The 21,181-nt window shown below is 32.5% G+C and overlaps 1 protein-coding gene across 1 annotated transcript; it reads right to left on the bottom strand.

Moving 5' to 3' along the window:
* Positions 1–4,534: 4,534 nt before the first annotated feature.
* On the bottom strand, positions 4,535–19,384 carry LOC139490356 (uncharacterized). Its single transcript, XM_071277169.1, has 4 exons — positions 19,276–19,384; positions 15,908–16,052; positions 5,927–6,090; positions 4,535–5,376 (listed from the first exon to the last, which is right to left on the bottom strand). The coding sequence occupies exons 1-4, from the start codon at positions 19,310–19,312 to the stop codon at positions 5,201–5,203; spliced, it is 522 nt and encodes a 173-aa protein (XP_071133270.1). The 5' UTR covers positions 19,313–19,384; the 3' UTR covers positions 4,535–5,200.
* Positions 19,385–21,181: the final 1,797 nt, after the last annotated feature.

Below are 21,181 nucleotides of genomic sequence, written 5' to 3'. Positions count from 1 at the left end.
TCGTCGGAATTAGAAAAATCATGTAAAAATGTTCAGGAACCAATCTCGCTTTCATCTTGTTCAAATAAATATTTGACCATTCAGAGTGATGGAATAACATTTGACCCCGAATTTGACTTCTGCAATGATACATATATGAAAGCCAAACAATCATTTTGCAAAAATACAGATGAATCAGATATTTGTACAGCCGACTTTTATTGGATTATACAAAGTAGTCCTGAATGTTTTAGTCGATATAGCATGACAATTGATTATACGTGTGAAGGTAAATCATATATATTTATTGGAAATAAAAAAGTCATACTTTCATCTATGTAAGTGTTACTTGTAACTCATACCTGTGGTCTGTTTTGTAAACATGTTTATGATGCAATAATTATGACTCGTAGAAAGGCAGACATACAACTACTTACAGACAACAGTCAGACAAATACTGTTGTAAAGAAAACACTAACAACAAACACCTACACATTAGCATGATTAGAGCAGGTCAAACCAAAAACAAATACCCAAAAACAACGCAGTTATAATGAAATATGGAATAACAAATTACAATGAAAAAAAATATATACTCACGAACGCTACATCACTGGTTTATCACTACGTTGCATAAAATGTTGCGCTCTACATTTGGCACCCAGGGAATCTGAAGATAGATCTGTGTTAAAATTTTATGTTGTAATGTTGGCCTACCTAAAACAAATATTCAGGTTTGGGCTCATTCTTAATATACTTCAAATTCAATGAAAACTAAGTTTAACACAATTGTTGTAAATTCTTAGATTAAAGTATTTGACATTAAACAATTTAAACATAGTTTACCAACTAATAAAACATTAAACAAACAAATGAAATTTGGACTTCTTTAGTTCGATCAGTATATTTTCTAAAGTTTCGTTATCTTAAAGATATAAAAGCTCACTCAAATTCCTATCTTAATGTCTTGCTCTTTATATTTACTTTCGCATGAATTATTTGTCTATCATTGTAGAAAATGCAAAAAAATCCAGGTCACGGCTTAAGTCTGAGTATTCAAATTTGACAGGTAAATGTTTTGCATTTTGTTCTGCACATCTATGCAAAAAAAAAAGAATTGTTTTCCGTGTATTATCCATGGCACATTCATATTATCAAGGTATCTCTTAGAAATCAAGTATAATGTGTTCCTTAATGTCATTGATATGATATATTTTTATTATTTATTTTTACTATGATAATTGATATACTGGTCTTAAGCTGTTACACTTAGCCTATTGTTTGTGAAAGCTTGAACAATATAGTAATTGTAACAGCTTCAGGTCAATGATAGTTTCTTTATTTCTAAACAAGAGTATAAATGTACATGAAGAACGTACCTTTGTGATTTGTTATTTTACAGTCGCGCAAAAATTGATTAAAAAAAACATGGTTCCAGTAACGGCGGGCAATATAAAATTAATAAGAATGTTTTTGTTTGTACTTTTTTTGCCTTCTCGTATACTGCTAGTTTAGGGTTAAACGTTTTACTTTCACTGAATCTAGAAGTAACGTTTTCATACCTAGTTTAACTACTCCATATCGTTGCATGTGCCGGTAAAAGTCATGCCCTTCTTTATGTTTTGTCTTACGTAATATCGAAATTATATTTACTTGAAGGAAGAAGTATAGATGCTACATCATATATTGCAATACATTTAATAAAAAGAGGCGAAAGGTCCGAAATCGACCTTCAAACGCATACAGTTAAAATAAACTGGCACCATCATGGCTTAAAATAAAAGACAAACAGATGAAAAAAACACAACATACAAAACTAAAGACTTTAAAGTCTCGTGAGGATTAAGAGCCCGAAATCAACACATTATATAAACCAGGATTGCAATTTTGTACACTAAACGTGCGTTTTGTCTACAAACGACTTTCTTAACTGACATATCACTTTTTTTGTTGTTGACGTTCGGGTAGGTTTCATTTACGTTTACTTTACACTTCTTTTATATCATACCAGTAACACAATATATCATGCCAACTTATACCTTTTGTTAAATTTTAAAGGTATTGCGGTTGGAGTTTCATTAGGTTGTGGTATGGTAGCAAGCGTTATTATCCTTATCATTTTCTTAATTCGAAGGTAATATATAATTGTTAGTATAAGAGATATGTTCGTTAATACTGATGTTACAGTACTAAAATAACAATTATACTAATACAGCTGGATTCTGAGAATTCATATCTCTTTTTCAATTCACATTCCTGTCAGGAAATAGTATTATGTTTATAGATTATCTTTGATCATCTCAACGAGATTGATTTGAATCGAGTTGAGATGACCAATGATATTCTGTTTATCGCTATTTTACCTATGACGACGTTGTCAATTTTATCAGCAACGCCACGTGCCTTCTGAGGATAATTATCCATCTCTAGCGAGAAGCATGATATGAGAAATTATCACAAAAAAATAGATCAAAGTAAAATGCACAAAACAGCGATAACAAACAGTTCTAAAATTTATTGTATATATTCTTTTTCGAACCAAGCAGGTAGTTAAGACAACTATGCTATGAAAAAGATAGTGTTATTAGGAATAGACTACATTCAATCATTTAGTATGTAATTCGAATACCTTCCTTTTTATATCATTTGAAGCAAGTAAAAGATATTTAATCATTTCGGCGGTTACATTTCTATTGGTTTTGTTCGGTTATAGGTATAATGTTCTGTTTCTTAAAACAGAGAAAGAATTTATACCAAGTAGGCTTAAGAAGTTTACATAAAAAAAATATTTATTTTTAAAAAACCGATATCTATTTATTACTTTCTTTCAAATGCTTGACTCGAAATATTTTATCTGCTTGAAAGGTCTGATAAAAACAAAAGCGACGGTAGTAGCCATCAGAAGAATACTTATGTCGGAAACCAAGGTGTAGGTTTACCACAGCTGAAAGAGCAAAAAGTCGACAAAATCGAGTTGATAGGTGATATATCTGTAGATCAACACCTCCACAATGTAACATATAAATCTCCTTTGCATGTTACGGACGATGAATATACCTATATTGATAGCATGGATAATCCGGCTGATAAAGGTACAACTGGTGATAGTGAGTATGCTCTGATTGATCAAAGTAACAAAAATAGAGGCCTGGTTAACACATCTGGAAAATCATCCATTGAAAATTGTGTCGTTTTAGATTTAAATAAAACTGGTTTCAACAGACACTTAAAAATGACTGCAGAACATGATAAATGTTCAAACAAACCTGCAAAAAATCGTCTCCGAAACGATATAACTAAACCAACGGCATCTCCATATGAAATGGCGACAGAAGGAACATACGATTCAGCAGGTCTGCACGCGGTCAACGGTAATGCAATTTACAACCATACTGTTGACGACGTATATGACGCATCAAGTCATAAGAGACAGGAAGGGAATAGAGAAGACGACACATACGATCATGTTCTTGGACGGAAAACTGATGACGATTATGATATTATGACATGTACATAATTTTTTTTATTATTAATTCATCCTTTATCATGTTTATAAACGACAAAATATGTATTTATTAATTCCATAAATTCATTATCTTGTTTCAATGTATTTGTTAACAACTTCGTTTTGGAAAATGATAAATTTATATATTATGTATGTGTCAATCAAAATGATAATGTATAAGTCAGTTGCTTAACAAATCATGACGTGTTTTTTTGCTTCATACCTTCCCTTATTGTGTGTTATTCCCAACAAAAAGTTCCGACATTTCGAATACAGCTTCGAATTGAATAATACATATAATTAGTGGAATGTAAACATAAAAATGCACATACATGTATAATTATAAACGTTTGCCTAAAGAACTTCCAACAGAAGTCGAATCTTTTGTATCAAATAGTTAAATGCAAGTTGAGATCTGATAGAATTTCTTCAAAATTTAGATTTACATAATTTGTTTATCCTACATCAGTATATGCAGTTTTCTTTATGACCTATTAGCAGATATAATTTAGTTTAAATGTAAAAGGTATGGCAAAATCAAATCTAGATGTAATTATCCGTATCTGGAAAGAGTGTTATATTTTGTAAAATGTGAACACAATACCGGGACCTTTTCAAAACATGACTAAAATTATTTCTACAACACTGCCAAAAATAAGTACCAACACATATCATTACGTTTTCCGTTAAACTATTAAAATTCTGATTTAGGAAGATGCAAAATAACCAAAAAACCAACTGTTCAATCACAATTTTTAAAATTTTGGCATTAAATTGTGTAAGATGAATACGTCTATTCCAGCTACTATTTGAAAAATATTTTGTTGTCTTTTTGTCATAATATGTCTTATATCGGTTGTCAAGGACCAGGCTGAATTGCATCTGTCAAGGTCTTTCTACACGTTTTGGTTTTGCAGTGTTTTAAATACCTCTCGTTTAAGTTACAAAGTTTAAAGTAATTACAGTGTATATAATGTGTTGATGTACACTTGGTTCGGATAAATATTTGAAAACATACAATGTTGTCAGAGGATGGTATAAAATGATAACTTTTTTCGTTTTTTATATTTTTATATTAAACCATATCAAATGTTTCATAACACGATCCTTACAATTAATAAAATAACAGTTAAAACACAATAAACTCATGATGCCATACAATTTAATCAAATGCACATCTTGATTATCAATATGTGTTATATCATTAACTGAAATATTGTTATATATCTAAATACTTATGCTATTATTTTGTTACATATCATTACATCAATCTTGGATATAGAAGGCCAACGAAAAACAGTAGGAGTTAAATTCTTTACTATTATTATACTGGATTTATAGTTACTATAAAATGTTTCGGCGAGATGAAATTGAAGTAAAGCTATATTCGTTTTTTTTCAATCTTTTTCAATTAAAGTTCTTGAACTAGTTAATCTGAATGACAAGATTTCATTTCTGCGGAAGTTGAAAATACATGATTACGATGTATAAAAAAATACTTGTATTGACTATAAACGCATGTATTACACTGCCAATTGCATTAAATTGCAACAAAACACCTGTTACATTGTACATGTTGTAGTTATTATTTTTTTGTACACATTGAAAGGCGTCAGTTTACAGAACATGTTAAACTTTACGTACACAACAACGCATATATCTTTACAATCCTAAAATATAAAGCCTAAATTTACATAAAGGCTTTAGATATTTCCCTCATGATGCCATCGATTCACCTAAATTTTCTCCCATTTCAAACGCATTTGATGCTAGCTTTAAACTACTGCTTAACGAAGAAAGTGATGAGCTCCGTTTACCATTGTTAACTGGTGGCGAGACAATTGTTGAATTGTGTCCTTCCGAAAAACTATGGTTTGTCATTCCATGTGCTCCTTAAATAGAACATTTCAACTATTAAATGTACTTAACACAATCTAAATAGAAAATATTTTAACAAGACACGATCTGCAAATAATTCAAATGATGGCGAAATCGTTAGTAAACTCTTGATAGGTGCATTTGCATTTAAAGACAATTTGTTTTACACTTGTTGTATTTATATATAAAAAGAAGACACGTTTCCGTACATATCATACTAAACTAATCACACACATTGTTAACGTTAATGTTATTACTTTTATAAACAAGAAACACGATATCTTCAAAATATCATTCATGCATAATACTTGGTAATTTAAGCTTGGTGATGTTTCTTTAACCTTTTTTAACATGCAATTATCTCATAAAATTTGACGATCGTCTCACTGCTCTTCCATTTAAACTTTTTATTATTTAAAAACAAATGAGTGTTTTTTTAAATGTAGATATCTTAAAATTTAAAGAGGCTGTCGTGTCGCTGATATTTTCAATTTGAAAAACAGAACGTGACAAAGTTTTTCACCTGGTGACATGCATATATTAAAGGCCAGCGTTTATGCTTACCAGGTGATATAGAGTAAGGAGCGTACGGCACTGTAGGCTGAAAAGTGGATATCACCTGTCCGCCACTTGGTCTTCTGGATCTACACCCACAATAACAGCATGCTACAACCAGCACAATAAACACAATACCGCCTCCAGTCATGCCATAATAGGCTCCATTGGACCTAAAGAGACATTATTATTTTATTGATTTCACATGGCACAATCAAATGACAAAACACATTAAACGAATGGCCAACAGCTGTCATATTCCTGACTTGGAAAGACATGTTGTAACATGAATAATATAATAATCATAAGATCATCATGAGTCACATGTAGCAAGTTATCACAAGTCTCATATAAAAGTCATCGTAACTAGAGTCACTTTTAAAACATATCTTACAACTATGTTCGTTTTGCAATAAGAACACCATACGTATATGGAGATCTATGGTTGTTAATTTCTGTCTCATTTTGGTCTCTTGTGAACAGTTGTCCCATTGGCAATCATACCACATCTTCTTTTTCATATGTAAGACATGTCTTAGTCATAAGACACGTTCGATATCTTTTTTTCAAAATTTTGATATCAATTTAAAAAATTTCACAAAATATCAATATGCCACAATTTGGTTCTTAAAGTCATAAGAAACCTCAAATTAAAAAAAAATTATGCATATGTTTTTTATAACTAAATGAATAGTTTTCATTATACAACTTATGTACATATACTTTTTTCTGAGGAAAATTCTTTAATTTGTCCACATTTCGAAGAAGTTTACTTATTTTTATTTGCTTTCTTCCAGGAAACAATTCGCCGACATATTTTCCGTATGCATAGTGACCTGAGCGTAACCCTCCTCGTAAAAATCCGATGATCGCAATACGCATGAATCTGTCATTAAAATAAACAATTATCTGATTGTTCATGTTTAACACGTGCTCAATACCCATGCTTTTTGTTATTTGTTGACTATTAGGTGACAATCAGTAAACTTCGGCTTCAAAACACGGCATATAATGAGCAGCCATATTTGTTAAATCACAACAGACAGAGAGAAAAAATTGACGATTATACGATATATTTGCGTAAAAAATTGTGCACAGAGAACTAAGTTTATGATATATACATGCATTGGTTCTAGAATTTGATAAACATTTTTTTTCACCACTCACTCGTTTCATATGACTTTAAATGAATCTAATTCAATAGCCTTATTTTAAGGGAAAAACATTTCATACGAGTTCATTACTAGTATATGCTCTGAGATAAGATAATGTGTTAAAAACAATTACCCTTTCTGATATTTGCCAAATATATATATTCAGAAAAACAAAGATCCTAAAATATCTGATTTCCAAATTGTGAATCTTATATCCAATTCTAAATAAAAAAAAGCTATGCACAAAACTCTAATAGATAATGCAAAATTGAACCAAAGCTGACGTTGTTACATCAATCATGCATAGTTTAGGGGTCAAAACATAATAATTTGTAGTATGATATGTCAACAATAACTCAAGGTGTAATACTAATTCCATAACAATTATCTTTATGCGCCATCTGTAGAAATTCTATCAATAAAATAAGCATCACAGTATTAGGGTCAATTTTATATCTTTGAGAACATTTTTTAAACCTTTACAATTGCGTTCTTTTCAACTATACATTGACCAATATTATTTCAACTGATCGGGCGAAGCTTATGTTTTAATTTGCATCAGGACAGTCTATTTGAAGATGTGTGTGGTAAGGATGCCGTCACGGTTATAATTAGGTCTTCCCACCTTTCCGTGAAAGACCTATTGATTTCGTTCTGACTATTTTTGTCTTCTTCCGCCAATTTTTTAACCAAATACTTCACGTTGTAAGAGTTACCTCCCCAAACCCTGTTTTTCTTGTGGCCACTACTCCTCCGTAACCGTAAAAGATTACGACAAATTTGTTTTACCAATTTGCTCATTACGTCTTCAGGATTAGGATCTTAATTTGACCTAAGCTATCCGGAGACTCCATATGAGAGTTATTTCCCCTTTTGCATTTGAGATAAGTGATATACATGGTCCCAACTTAAAAAATGAGGTCAAGGTCAAAGGTCAAGGTCATGTTCTAAATTTTGACATTCACTTCAAACTGCTTTTTCTCTGAAAAAAGTCCGGAGTAAAATTGAAAAGAATGTGAGCAAAATGTTAGTCGCGATCTTATTTATGTAGCATATTAATCTATTGCAATAAAAAATCATAATATCTAATAAAATTTGTAGATTTAGCTAATAAAGTCCTTATATTTGTATAAAGTAACATTCGTTTATAGTGGAAAATTGTTTAACGTTGAATAAGCTACAATTAAAAACTGCTTGCTGGTCCCTCTCTGTGATTACCATTATATTACGCTGGTTCATTTCCCAATCAATCTGTCACCAAGGGAAGATAAATAAATCGATTTTCGTTCATAGTCTTTTTCAAAAATGATGAACGGTTCTTTATATTGGTATGTAATCATTTTAAACGTTTCAAATTTATGAAATTATATTCGTACATCAATGTTTTTGATACACCAATAACAAAAACTGAAATATATTGAATTGATACATTTTGTAATTATTCAAAATTATATCAGAAACCTAAACTTAATTATAAAATAATGAACCTGTTAAGGGGAGAGAATACTCGCATAACTTTTTCGAATTGGCACATAATACAACGAAATGTCACTCTTGCATACAAATGGCACATCAATATAATTAATTATCTGCGAAATCGTCCCCCACCTTCAATGATGATTCTAAATTATAAATATAACCAAAAGTTGTTAATCCATTGATAGTTAAGACTAATGAAAGCTAACCTAATGTAAAAATATTTCTTTGAAATTTTTTAAAACTTCCTCAGAAAAATACTCGAGCCACTTGACTTTCATAGCTCAAAATTAACGTTTTTACACAATATTTGAATAAAGTAGTTGAAGATTATTCGCTTCTCAAAGTGTAAGACGCAATAAAAATCGCATGCTTGCACCATCCTACCGAAATACGGATTTAATTAAGTCCTGAACATTTCGGCATTTCTTCGTATATTTTGAACAAAACCGGTTTTAACCAAATCACAAGTACGTGTTAAGATCCGACTAAATACCTATTTTCCTATATGGTCAGGTAAAGTTGCTAATTTATGTCGTGATATTTTGTCGAAAAAATTCGCGTAGTATTTTGGGGTTTTTCATGCCTCTGAAATGAAAAAAATCAACAAATTGACTTATTATAGCTTCAAACTTTACAGCTCTCATGATGCGTACATGCAATTTATCTGTGTAAATCATCCAATGCCAACAACTACCCATCTCCCCCCCCCCCCTCGTTTTGTTAGGAATCCCATTTCTATTTTATTATAAAAATTCTAATCCATCTTTTTTATGAATAAATTTCTTCTGAAATACAAATCTATTCCTGCACATTAAGCTGTCTGCTCCAAATCATGTGCATGTATTTCTGAAAATTAATCGATAAACGTTATGTAAAGTACCATAACACCAGCATAAATATTATTTTTGTGTGCATGCAATGAATGGGTCGGCCAGTGGTCAGCGGTCAGCGATTGAACAATAGTTTACCGGTAAAATAAATCGAGAAAATATATTTTCCGTTAGCAGTATAAATCACGTGCAGTCCGCTTAACGCTCCAATCTGGATTGAGAAATTAAAATCAATGACTTAGAAATCAATCCAAAGTTCGTAAATAGTAGCAAAATCTTAGAATCAAACTTCTAAACATGTATTTAAAAACAAATCTGTGTTCCCGTAGATACGTGTACGAAAAAAACATGCACGATCCGACATCAATGACCTGTAAATGAAAGAAAATTAAATCCGTTTGCTCAGGACGACGTCTCTCTCTGCAAAGGATTATAATAAACTTTTTTGAATCTTTTTGACTATATCAGCTTGGTGAAGTCACAATCGCTGCATCCGGTACTACCTAAAAATGAAATAGGGGTTTTCCCCTTTTCGAAAAAAAATAAAAATAAAATGTGCACGTATATTTAAAACCATGCAAGTCAGGTTCGATTTCCTTTAAATACAAAATTGAATACAATGAACACACAAAAAGATCAATAAGTAAATAAGACACACATTCTGGAAAGCCCTATTAAAAAAAACTTATATAAAGGAAGATGCAATGATTTTTTTTGTAGGCGTGTAATATATCCTTGCATGTTCCTACAAATGTCATAATTTTAATAGAACTAAAATGTTTCACAGACCCGTTTTCACGTGTTCCTAGAGGTTGCATTGGGTCTCAAGTGTTTAATCACGGACATTAGGCTCTCAATGCTTCTTTAACGTGTTCCTAGAGGCTAGGTCTCAAGTGTTTAAACACGGGCACTGGGCTCTCAATACCTATTTTACGTGTTCCTAGAGGCTAGCTCTCTAGTGTTTCAACACGGACACTAGGCTCTCAATACCTATTTTACGTGTTCCTAGAGGCTAGGTCTCAAGTGTTTAAACACGGGCACTGGGCTCTCAATACCTATTTTACGTGTTCCTAGAGGCTAGCTCTCTAGTGTTTCAACACGGACACTAGGCTCTCAATACCTATTTTACGTGTTCCTAGAGGCTGGGTCTCAAGTGTTTAAACACGGGCACTGGGCTCTCAATGCCTATTTTATGTGTTCCGGTCTCTAGTGTTTAAACACGGACACTAGGCTCTCAATGCTTATTTTACGTGTTCCTAGAGGTTGGGTCTCAAGTGTTTAAACACGGGCACTGGGCTCTCAATGCCTATTTTACGTGTTCCTAGAGGCTGGGTCTCTAGTGTTTAAACACGGGCACTGGGCTCTCAATACCTATTTTACGTGTTCCTAGAGGCTAGGTCTCAAGTGTTTAAACACGGACACTAGGCTCTCAATGCCTATTTTACGTATTCCTAGAGGCTAGGTCTCTAGTGTTTAAACACGGGCACTGGGCTCTCAATGCCTATTTTACGTGTTCCGGTCTCTAGTGTTTAAACACGGACACTTGGCTCTCAATGCTTATTTTACGTGTTCCTAGAGGTTGGGTCTCAAGTGTTTAAACACGGACACTGGGCTCTCAATGCCTATTTTACGTGTTCCTAGAGGCTAGGTCTCAAGTGTTTAAACACGGGCACTGGGCTCTCAATGCATATTTTACGTGTTCCTAGAGGCTAGGTCTCAAGTGTTTAAACACGGACACTAGCTATAGGCTCTCAATGCCTATTTTACGTGTTCCTAGAGGTTGGGTCTCAAGTGTGTAAACACGGGCACTGGGCTCTCAATGCCCATTTTACGTGTTCATATAGGCTGGGTCTCAAATGTTTAAACACGTGCACTGGGCTCTCAATGCCTATTTTACGTGTTCCTAGAGGCTGGGTCTCAAATGTTTAAACACGGGCACTGGGCTCTCAATGCCTATTTTACGTGTTCCGGTCTCTAGAGTTTAAACACGGACACAAGGCTCTCAATGCTTATTTTACGTGTTCCTAGAGGCTGGGTCTCAAATGTTTAAACACGGGCACTAGGCTCTCAAAGCCTATTTTACGTGTTCCTAGAGGCTGGGTCTCTAGTGTTTAAACACGGACACTAGGCTCTCAATGCCTATTTTTCGTGTTCAAAGAGGCTAGGTCTCAAATGTTTAAACACGGACACTAGGCTCTCAATGCATATTTTACGTGTTCCTAGAGGCTGGGTCTCAAGTGTTTAAACACGGACACTAGACTCTCAATGCCTATTTAACGTGTTTTTAGAGGCTAGGTCTCAAGTGTTTAAACACGGACATTAGGCTCTCAATGCCTATTTAACGTGTTCCTAAAAGCTGGGTCTCTAGTGTTTAAACACGGACTCTAGGCTCTCAATGCCTATTTAACGTGTTCCTAGAGGCTAGGTCTCAAGTGTTTAAACACGGGCACTGGGCTTTCAGTGCCTATTTTGCGTGTTCAAAGAGGCTGGGTCTCAAGTGTTTAAACACGGACACTCGGCTCTCAATGCCTATTTTACGTGTTCCTAGAGGCTAGGTCTCAAGTGTTTAAACACGGGCACTGGGCTCTCAATGCCTATTTTACGTGTTCCTAGAGGCTTGGTTTCAAGTGTTTAAACAAGGGCACTGGGCTCTCAATGCCTATTTTACGTGTTCCTAGAGGCTGGGTCTCAAGTGTTTAAACACGTGCACTGGGCTCTCAATGCCTATTTTACGTGTTCCTAGAGGCTGGGTCTCAAATGTTTAAACACGGACACTAGGCTCTCAATGCCTATTTTACGTGTTCCTAGAGCCTGGGTCTCTAGTGTTTAAACAAGGACATTAGACTCTCAATGTCTATTTTACGTGTTCCTAGAGGCTGGGTCTCAAATGTTTAAACACGGACACTAGGCTCTCAATGTCTATTTCACGTGTTCCTAGAGGCTGGGTCTCTAGTGTTTAAACACGGACACTAGGCTCTCAATGCCTATTTTACGTGTTCCTAGAGGCTGGGTCTCTAGTGTTTAAACACGGACACTAGACTCTCAATGTCTATTTTACGTGTTCCTAGAGGCTGGGTCTCTAGTGTTTAAACACGGACTCTAGGCTCTCAATGCCGTTTTCACGTGTTCCTAGAGGCTAGGTCTCGAAGTTTTTAAACACTGGAACTACGCTATCAATTCCTTTACAACGTGTTCCGTGAGGCTATAAATTTATCTTTCCAGCTATCTATCAATCTCTTAATCAATCAATCAATCAACTAATCAACCAACCAACCAACTAACCAACCAATCAATTAAACAATCAATTAATAAATCAATAAAAATCAACCAATCATGTTTCAGAGGGGCAAGACCGTTTAATAACAATTGTCTTTCAAAACAATTGATTTATAATTATTATTGATTTCTAATCACCTATCAGTGTCTCCAAACGAATATATATGGGACGAATAACTGGACACTTCATTGATGAATTTATCACGAAAAACCTGTCTATATTATATACAGACATTTATTCAAGTAGAAAACTCTCTAAAATCAGTTTTTCTCACATTAATACTCATTTATCAGAATTATAGTCTTAAAGAATTTACTGTGTATACTTTAAGTTTTTCTTTACTATACATTTTATACCCCCTCCCCTGTTTCAATTTTTTAAAGAATTTGAAAACAAGACTTTAATTATTGCCAGCTCATCCTATTTGCATATTTTCTGATAAAAAGTGATAATTAAAGAACACATTTTCTGCCTCAAAAGGTCAATTTAGAATTCTTGTCACAACAGTATCATCTGTAACCATATATCTGACACAATTTAGCTACTATATATACTAGAAGTGTTCAAACAAAGCCATATTTGCAATAGTTGTATGTATGCAGATACCAGTCTGAGATATAAATTCACTTAAAATGTTGTAGAGATGACTGCTAACATCTGATTTTTGCATAACTTCCAAGCATAGTTATTGTTTTCTATATCAAGAACTTTAAAATCATAAAATCATAGCATTTACAAGTTAAATTATTTGTTTTATGACCCAGGGGGTAGGCAATTTTCTATGTTTTTTGCCCCTGGGGCCTCAAATTTCCTAAATCATTCTGCTGTTTTTAGCAATTTGGAATATTAAGAACATATTCAGGATAGAACACACTATTGTAAGTTTTCTTGAGATATTTTTGTTTTTGTTTTTCTAGCTTGTATTTATTATGCCGTGGTGACAAAAAAGCAGATTTAGGTGTTGCGGCTTACTTTTGGGTTATCGAAAGGACACAAATACCACATAAATAATATTCAGGAAGGATCTATGAGTTTTAATGACTGCGAAGAGTAAATATAAGCACTTCTTAACAATTTAACTTACAAATATGCAAATATTATGATTTAATTTTGTATCCAGGACTTTAAGTAAACTATGCATACTGTAAACTGTGAATTTATAATGAGTCATCATATCTAAGGCCAAGGATTCTATCAATCTTCATTATATATTTATAAAACTTCTTATTTGAGTTAATTCTTTAAAATCTGTGAAATAAAGCAAATTTGGTTAAATTCTGAATGTTCCCCTTTTTCACCCTATATATAGACATTTATTCAAATAGAAAACTCTCTAAAATCAGTTTTTCTCACATTAATACTCATTTATCAGAATTATAGTCTTAAAGAATTCACTGTGTATACTTTAATTTTTTCTTTACTATACATTTTATACCCCCTCCCCTGTTTCAATTTTTTAAAGAATTTGAAAACAAGACTTTAATTATTGCCAGCTCACCCTATTTGCATATTTTCTGATAAAAAGTGCCTAGAATCTGTTAACTGTTTTGATAACATATTAAAAGCATATCAGAATATCATAAATGTAATGTTTAGCAGTCAATCAATACAACATTCAAGATTATATAAAGTATCCAATCCAGCCTCTATCTCCAGTCCACATCTTATTGTATGTCTATTTGTCAATTAAAGAACACATTTTCTGCCTCAAAAGATCAATTTAGAATTCTTGTCACAACAGTATCATCTGTAACCATATATCTGACACAATTTAGCTGCTATATATACTAGAAGTGTTCAAACAAAGCCATATTTGCAATAGTTGTATGTATGCAGATACCAGTCTGAGATATAAATTCACTTAAAATGTTGTAGAGATGACTGCTAACATCTGATTTTTGCATAACTTCCAAGCATAGTTATTGTTTTCTATATCAAGAACTTTAAAATCATAAAATCATAGCATTTACAAGTTAAATTATTTGTTTTATGACCCAGGGGGTAGGCAATTTTTTATGTTTTTTGCCCGTGGGGCCTCAAATTTCCAAAATCATTCTGCTGTTTTTAGCAATTAGGAATATTTAGTACATATTCAGGATAGAACACACTATTGTAAGTTTTCTTGAGATATTTTTGTTTTTGTTTTTCTAGCTTGTATTTATGCTGTGGTGACAAAAAAGCAGATTTAGGTGTTGCGGCTTACTTTTGGGTTATCGAAAGGACACAAATACCACATAAATAATATTCAGGAAGGATCTATGAGTTTTAATGACTGCGAAGAGTAAATATAAGCACTTCTTAACAATTTAACTTACAAATATGCAAATATTATGATTTAATTTTGTATCCAGGACTTTAAGTAAACTATGCATACTGTAAACTGTGAATTTATGCTGAGTCATCATATTTAAGGCCAAGGATTCTATCAATCTTCATTATATATTTATAAAACTTCTTATTTGAGTTAATTTCTTTAAAATCTGTGAAATAAAGCAAATTTGGTTAAATTCTAGATGTTCCCCTTTTTCACCCTATATAGGTTGCATTTCTGTAAATATTGACAATGCAATTTCCCATAGGAACTCTTTTTACGGCTAAAACTGTACCACTTTTACTATGAAGTTTTGAAAAAAATCTTATCCTAGAATTGAAAGTTCATATGCACCACAATTTTTTTCAAAGGTCAAAATATAGGGCTGTGAGGCATATTTTCAACGTTTATATGCCCTGAACTTCTCAGAGTTTAAACTTACACTGATTTTCTTAATTACCCCTACCTCGAATGAAAGGTTACCACAGATTTCAATGTAAACAATATGCACGTGTTTATTTACTGGTAACATTCCCAAGTGCTGTGTCTGCGATATGTAACACAGAGAGCATAACTGGGAACCAGTATGTAAACAAAATTAATTTTCTATGAATATTCAATTACTACCCAAAAGAGGCGTGTTTTGAGAAACAGCTGTATTTACAAAGTGCAACCTATAGATGGACTGGTCTATCATAAGCAAACCGGTTAAAGCCAAGTCAAATGCACGTGAAATAAATCAAGTTACAATGATCAGGAGTTAGATGTCAACATAAACATTGGTTAATAAAGTTAACACTGAAAACGAATACTGCTATCAAATTGTTATCTAAATACCCAGATATGAACATACATAGTTATTATTGAAAATACGAAACCTGACCTTTATAAGATAACTTGATAATAATTAATTACTTATCGTTTAGACACACTACGTACAAATTAGTTCCGGAAGTTGTTTTATAATAGCAGCACGGGTCATCGTACAAAATATTACAACAGTCCCCGGAACAGTGCACCCAATAATGCAAATCGTTCATAGTATTATAGGCTTTACATTCTTTGGCACTGATCAATCGAACTCCTGGAAAATAGAAAATTTTCTTAAAATATATACTAATCATTCGAAAATAACAACCTGAATAACAACACATGACATCGCGTATAAAAACATTGCCAATCTTGACAAGATTGCATATAAAAAATAATAATATGAGAACAAAGTTGAATTTCAAAGTTTAAAACTTGATAAAAATTGGTTATATGTATACTTCATTTAATCAAAAAAGAAATCCAGATTCACATACGTGTACCTTTATTTATATATTTTTCAATTTGACTTTAATAATATCTTTTTGAATATCAAAATAACACAGTCACATCCAAAATATTAAACTCTATCAACCAAAGTTATTTTCTGTTCGATATTAGAGAACTTAGCATGATGGTCCGAGACCACAATTATTTCTTAGTGCATTTCGTTTAGACAATAAATGAAATTAAAAAAATCCCAGCTGCGCTTTCTCAATAAAATGTGTACAGTCTGTTGTACTACTTTTGGGACAAATGCTATCAAAATTAAAGAAAAGTTCATCAGCTCTAACTCAAAATTTGGACAATTTTATGTTCAGGCGGTCTTGAAATCTTTTGACAGCTTCCGAAGTGCTAATTTGTAACCTTTTTCAGCCGGACTAAATCACTACTTTACTTTAAAAGTCTGTACCCAATTTTTTGACACTGTAATTTCACTCCTACTTATAATTTGAGGCATAAAACATAAAGAAATGAATTTTGGAGGTGTATAAAAAAAAATTGGCAAGTAACACACTGTCAACACTAGGGACTATATTCGTGGACAACGAAAATCAAGGGACGACAATTGTGGTCTCGGACCTGATTGTTACAGCTGAATATCTCGATTTCGAGAAACTGACACGGTGCACAAAAAAGGCAATCGATCAGGTGCTACAGAACTGGAGTTACACATGTAGATTTCAAAATATCCACATAAATGATTTAAATAGACCAATTTTATAGTGAGTTTCCATTTTATGAATTCTGAACGTAGGATTGGTTTGGTGGCTTTTACGATACAGTAATGAGAAAAATATTCACTGTGACAAATTTTCGATCAACATCAAATCTGTCTGACGACTTATTACAGGAATTTAATCCCTAAATGCCAAATTTTACTTTTTTTTTCATTTTTGTCTCTTATCTTAAAATTCATTAGTCGTGTAGTAGATAAAAAAGTCTCTTCTGTGATCAAAATGATCTATAGAAATTTTAAGTGGCATAAATCGTCAGGCGATATCAAATTAAAAAAATAAAGTAAAGATTAAGATTACTTATGAACCACTACTAATAGAAGTGTTTTTCAATTAAGCGATGGTTTTGGTCACTTTTGGAATAATTGCCAATAACTTCAAAAACTGTAAACTTTTAGTGACAAAATTGATCCAAAGGATCTACAAATAAGTCAAGTTAACGAAATCTTTGGTTGCATCTTTATTTGACTTATTGACATACATGAAAAAATTGACCAATAGCGCCTATTGTCATAAAAATTAAAAAGAAACAAAAAGTTTCAATAAAATACTTAATAAACATAGCCGCAATTGTAAGCCCACTTGAAGAATCCAAATAATTGGCCTACAACGACGATTATTTCCTTGTTTTTGGCAATATATAAGATTCAAAGTGTAACTGACGAATACAGCTGCAGTAATAACACATTATACTAAAGTAATATCAAAATGAGTCGAAAAAGATTTGAAGCATCACGCACTGAGCGCAAAATACCCTAACGCAATGAAAACGAAGACAACGTTTAGTTTTTGCAGTGCAAAATTACTATTTCGAACAGTTGAACGACTTATTTTAAATTGGGAATGCAACAAAAGAGGGCCGAAAGATTTCAGAGGGCAATTTAAACTTATTGATCCAAATTAAACTGATAACGTCATGGCTATAAAAGAAAAAAAACCCAAACAAACAAAAAAATTATTATAGTACACAATACACAACATAGAAAACTAGAGACTGAGCAAAACGAACCCCACCAAAAATCTGGGGTGATATCTGCTGCTCCGGTAGGGTGAACAAATCCTGCTCCATATGTGACATCCGTCATGTTGCTCGTGTAATTACAAACCCGGTAAATAGTCTAAATCGGTAGGTCATATTAATGAAATGAGAACGGGATTGTAGTTACGACATAAGAAACTTATCCGATATGATCTGTGAAACGGATATTCCATAACGGTCAACCAACTCGTGATTGCGCCCGTAACATTCACGGAGGTATGATTTCAACTTCACCGTTTGGAACTCTTGGTTTACATAAAAAAAAAAAAAGGTCACAATAAGGAAGCTGAAATCATCTCTTCTGCGGTAAAGTTTTGTTTTCAACCGAACCTTTTTGTCAATTTCTAGATTTAGGTCAAGATATGAGGCAGACTTAACTGTATATGTTGTGTCCTTTATTTCTCTAAATAAAGGCAACAGTAGTATACTCAAAGGGCAAAACCAAAGACCAAAACACACCAAACGAATGGATAACAAATGTCATATTCCTGACGTGGTACAGGCATTTTCTCTTGTAGAAAATGGTGGATTGAAACTGGTGTTATAGCTAGCTAAACCTCTCACTTGTATGACAGTCGCATCAAAGTAATAGTGAGTTTGAAGTTGCATCTGCAGACGTACATAAACCGTACTTGGCACAACATTTTGGAATTTTTGGTCCTCAATGCTCTTCAACTTTGTACTTGTTTGGCTTTATAATTACTTTTTACCGCGTTAAAATATTTTATTTTCTCGAGATCTCAAGCATCTCAACCTTATTAACATAAATCGTTAGATCGACAGACATATTATACATGCAATTTCATAACATATATTAAATCAGTTCAGGAAAAGTACTAAACTAATGATAACAATGGATAACGGTTTGTTGTAAAAAAAACCCCACAAACATACAAAAATGAACTATATCGTTTTAAAGATTACTCACCGCAACTAAAGCAAAGAAAAAGGGCTTTATTAGCCTGCTTATGTTGAACCTTGCTATCCAGCACTCTATTATCGACAATTGTTATACATATTACAGGAATATACATAAGAGCGTACAATTCAAAATTTGTATGCAGTAAAACCAAATGGAATGTTTCAGACTTGCTTCAAGCTGTAGATCATATGCTAACTCATATTTTTTTCTAATAAAACATCGTACATAAAACAGTAACTTCATTTTGCAAATAAAGTGTATGAACATTATGAATGCAATTTAACATATGAGTACATACCAACAAATATCAGAAATATCTTGAAAAATCCGAACATTTTGTAGATTCTTTTTTTTCTGTCTTTCAAGTGAAGCTGACCGTATTTAAAAAAAGATAAGTTTAACTTGCTATATTCAATTGTTCAAGTTTGTAGGTTAATGGTAACAAAAAAAGGATCATGTCTCAATATCACGCGATTTTGCTTTTGTGTTGTACAATATCGGGTGGATATTTGGAAATTAAATAGCAAAAGAATGTTTATATTTATATATGATTAACATAAATCTGGTGATCGTTCGTCCATTAACTAAACAAACATATCTTTAATGTAACATTTATATCAAAATTTCACTGTTGAAATGAAATTCTAAATTTGTCTTAAAACAACTAGTACGATTGACGCTTTGGGAGATGAATAGCACACGGCATTATCTAAAAAGGTTTATACCTAATTAATTAGAAATTTAAGAAGCATTCTCAGCCAAAAGTGCCTCAAAGGTTTGCCCAGTCTGGCTAAGGCTTAAATGTTTTGAAATATTGTAAAGTTTTATATACTGTTAAGAACAAATCATGAAGACAATAACGTAGAGTACTAAAAGTTATCGAATAACTTGATATTTTTGTGGGCAAGACTAGTTTAATAATATCGAAAATTGTGAAGTGACTTATGGGCAAGAAATGAATGAAATATTCAAAATAATTTATCTGTATAGTGAATAACTAATGTTATTTCAAAAAAACCCGTCTTCCTTCACTCTAAAATCAACATTTGTACTATTTAAAAAGTACCAGAATATATACAAAAGTGTGCAATTCACACTTCCAATGCGGTAACTAAAAAATGAAACATTCAAGTCTTGCTTTACGCTGTAGATACTAAACTAATTCATTTTTTGTTCAAAAGAGCACTGTGCATATACCAATTTGTTCTTTTGTTTTAAATACAAATAAAAGAAAAGAAAAAACAGTGGTAACGACTACTTTTCTGCAAACATTTTGTAGATTCCTTTTTATATCACTCTGTTTCAATAAAAGCTGACCGTATTTGAAAAAAGATAGTTGATATGTTTATTTTATTGGTTAATGTGAACTCACAAGATATCATGTCTCTATATCATGCGATTTTGCTTTTGTGTTGTACAATATCGGGTGTTGGAAATCAATCTGAAAACAACTTAAATGTATATAAGATGGTAACCATTCATCCATTTACTAAAAAAAATATGTGAATGAAACCTTGACAAAAAAAATACAGTAGAAGGCAAATACTAATATTTTATTAAAACAACTAGTAAAATTGGCTTTTCTGAAGATGCAGTTAACTCAGGTGACCTGTCTGAACGACCGTGGGAAAGTTCATTCAGTATTTAAATTTGCTGTGTATTAACTAATGCTAGGCAAATCATTACTTGTAGAAAAATAATACTAGCTAGCTGAAAACATTTATACATGATTAGCAGGAGACTATTATCGCCCTTGAATCAATATGAGTTTAAGAGTTAATTAAGTAGGAATTAATTCAGCCCAACTTTTTTGGAATTTTGGACTCTAATGCTCTTGAACTTTGTACTTGTTTCGCTTTATAACTATTTTCATCTGAGCGTCACTGATGAGTCTTATGTAGACAAAACGCGCGTCTGGCGTATTAAATTATAATCCTGGTACAAAACTTCGAAACAAATTGTGACCTATCTGGCTATGGCATAAGTACACTGAACTTTTGTAAAGTTTTATTTACTGTTAATAAATTATTACACGTTACGTACGTTTATACATTTTGTACCTAGTAATAACAATTATTGTTTATCAGACAATTGAATTTAATGAGGCTACTGGCGTATGTAGTTTTTGTTTGGATTATAATGTGTTTGTATTATAAATCAAAAGTGTCTGCTTACACTGGCTTACATTTAGGAACGCCTCTTTT

The sequence above is a fragment of the Mytilus edulis genome, chromosome 9 (assembly GCF_963676685.1).
Source record: "Mytilus edulis chromosome 9, xbMytEdul2.2, whole genome shotgun sequence".
Classification (NCBI taxonomy): domain Eukaryota; kingdom Metazoa; phylum Mollusca; class Bivalvia; order Mytilida; family Mytilidae; genus Mytilus; species Mytilus edulis.
The sequence above is the reverse complement of the archived record's forward strand: the minus strand, read 5'-3'. Positions and strand labels throughout refer to the sequence as shown.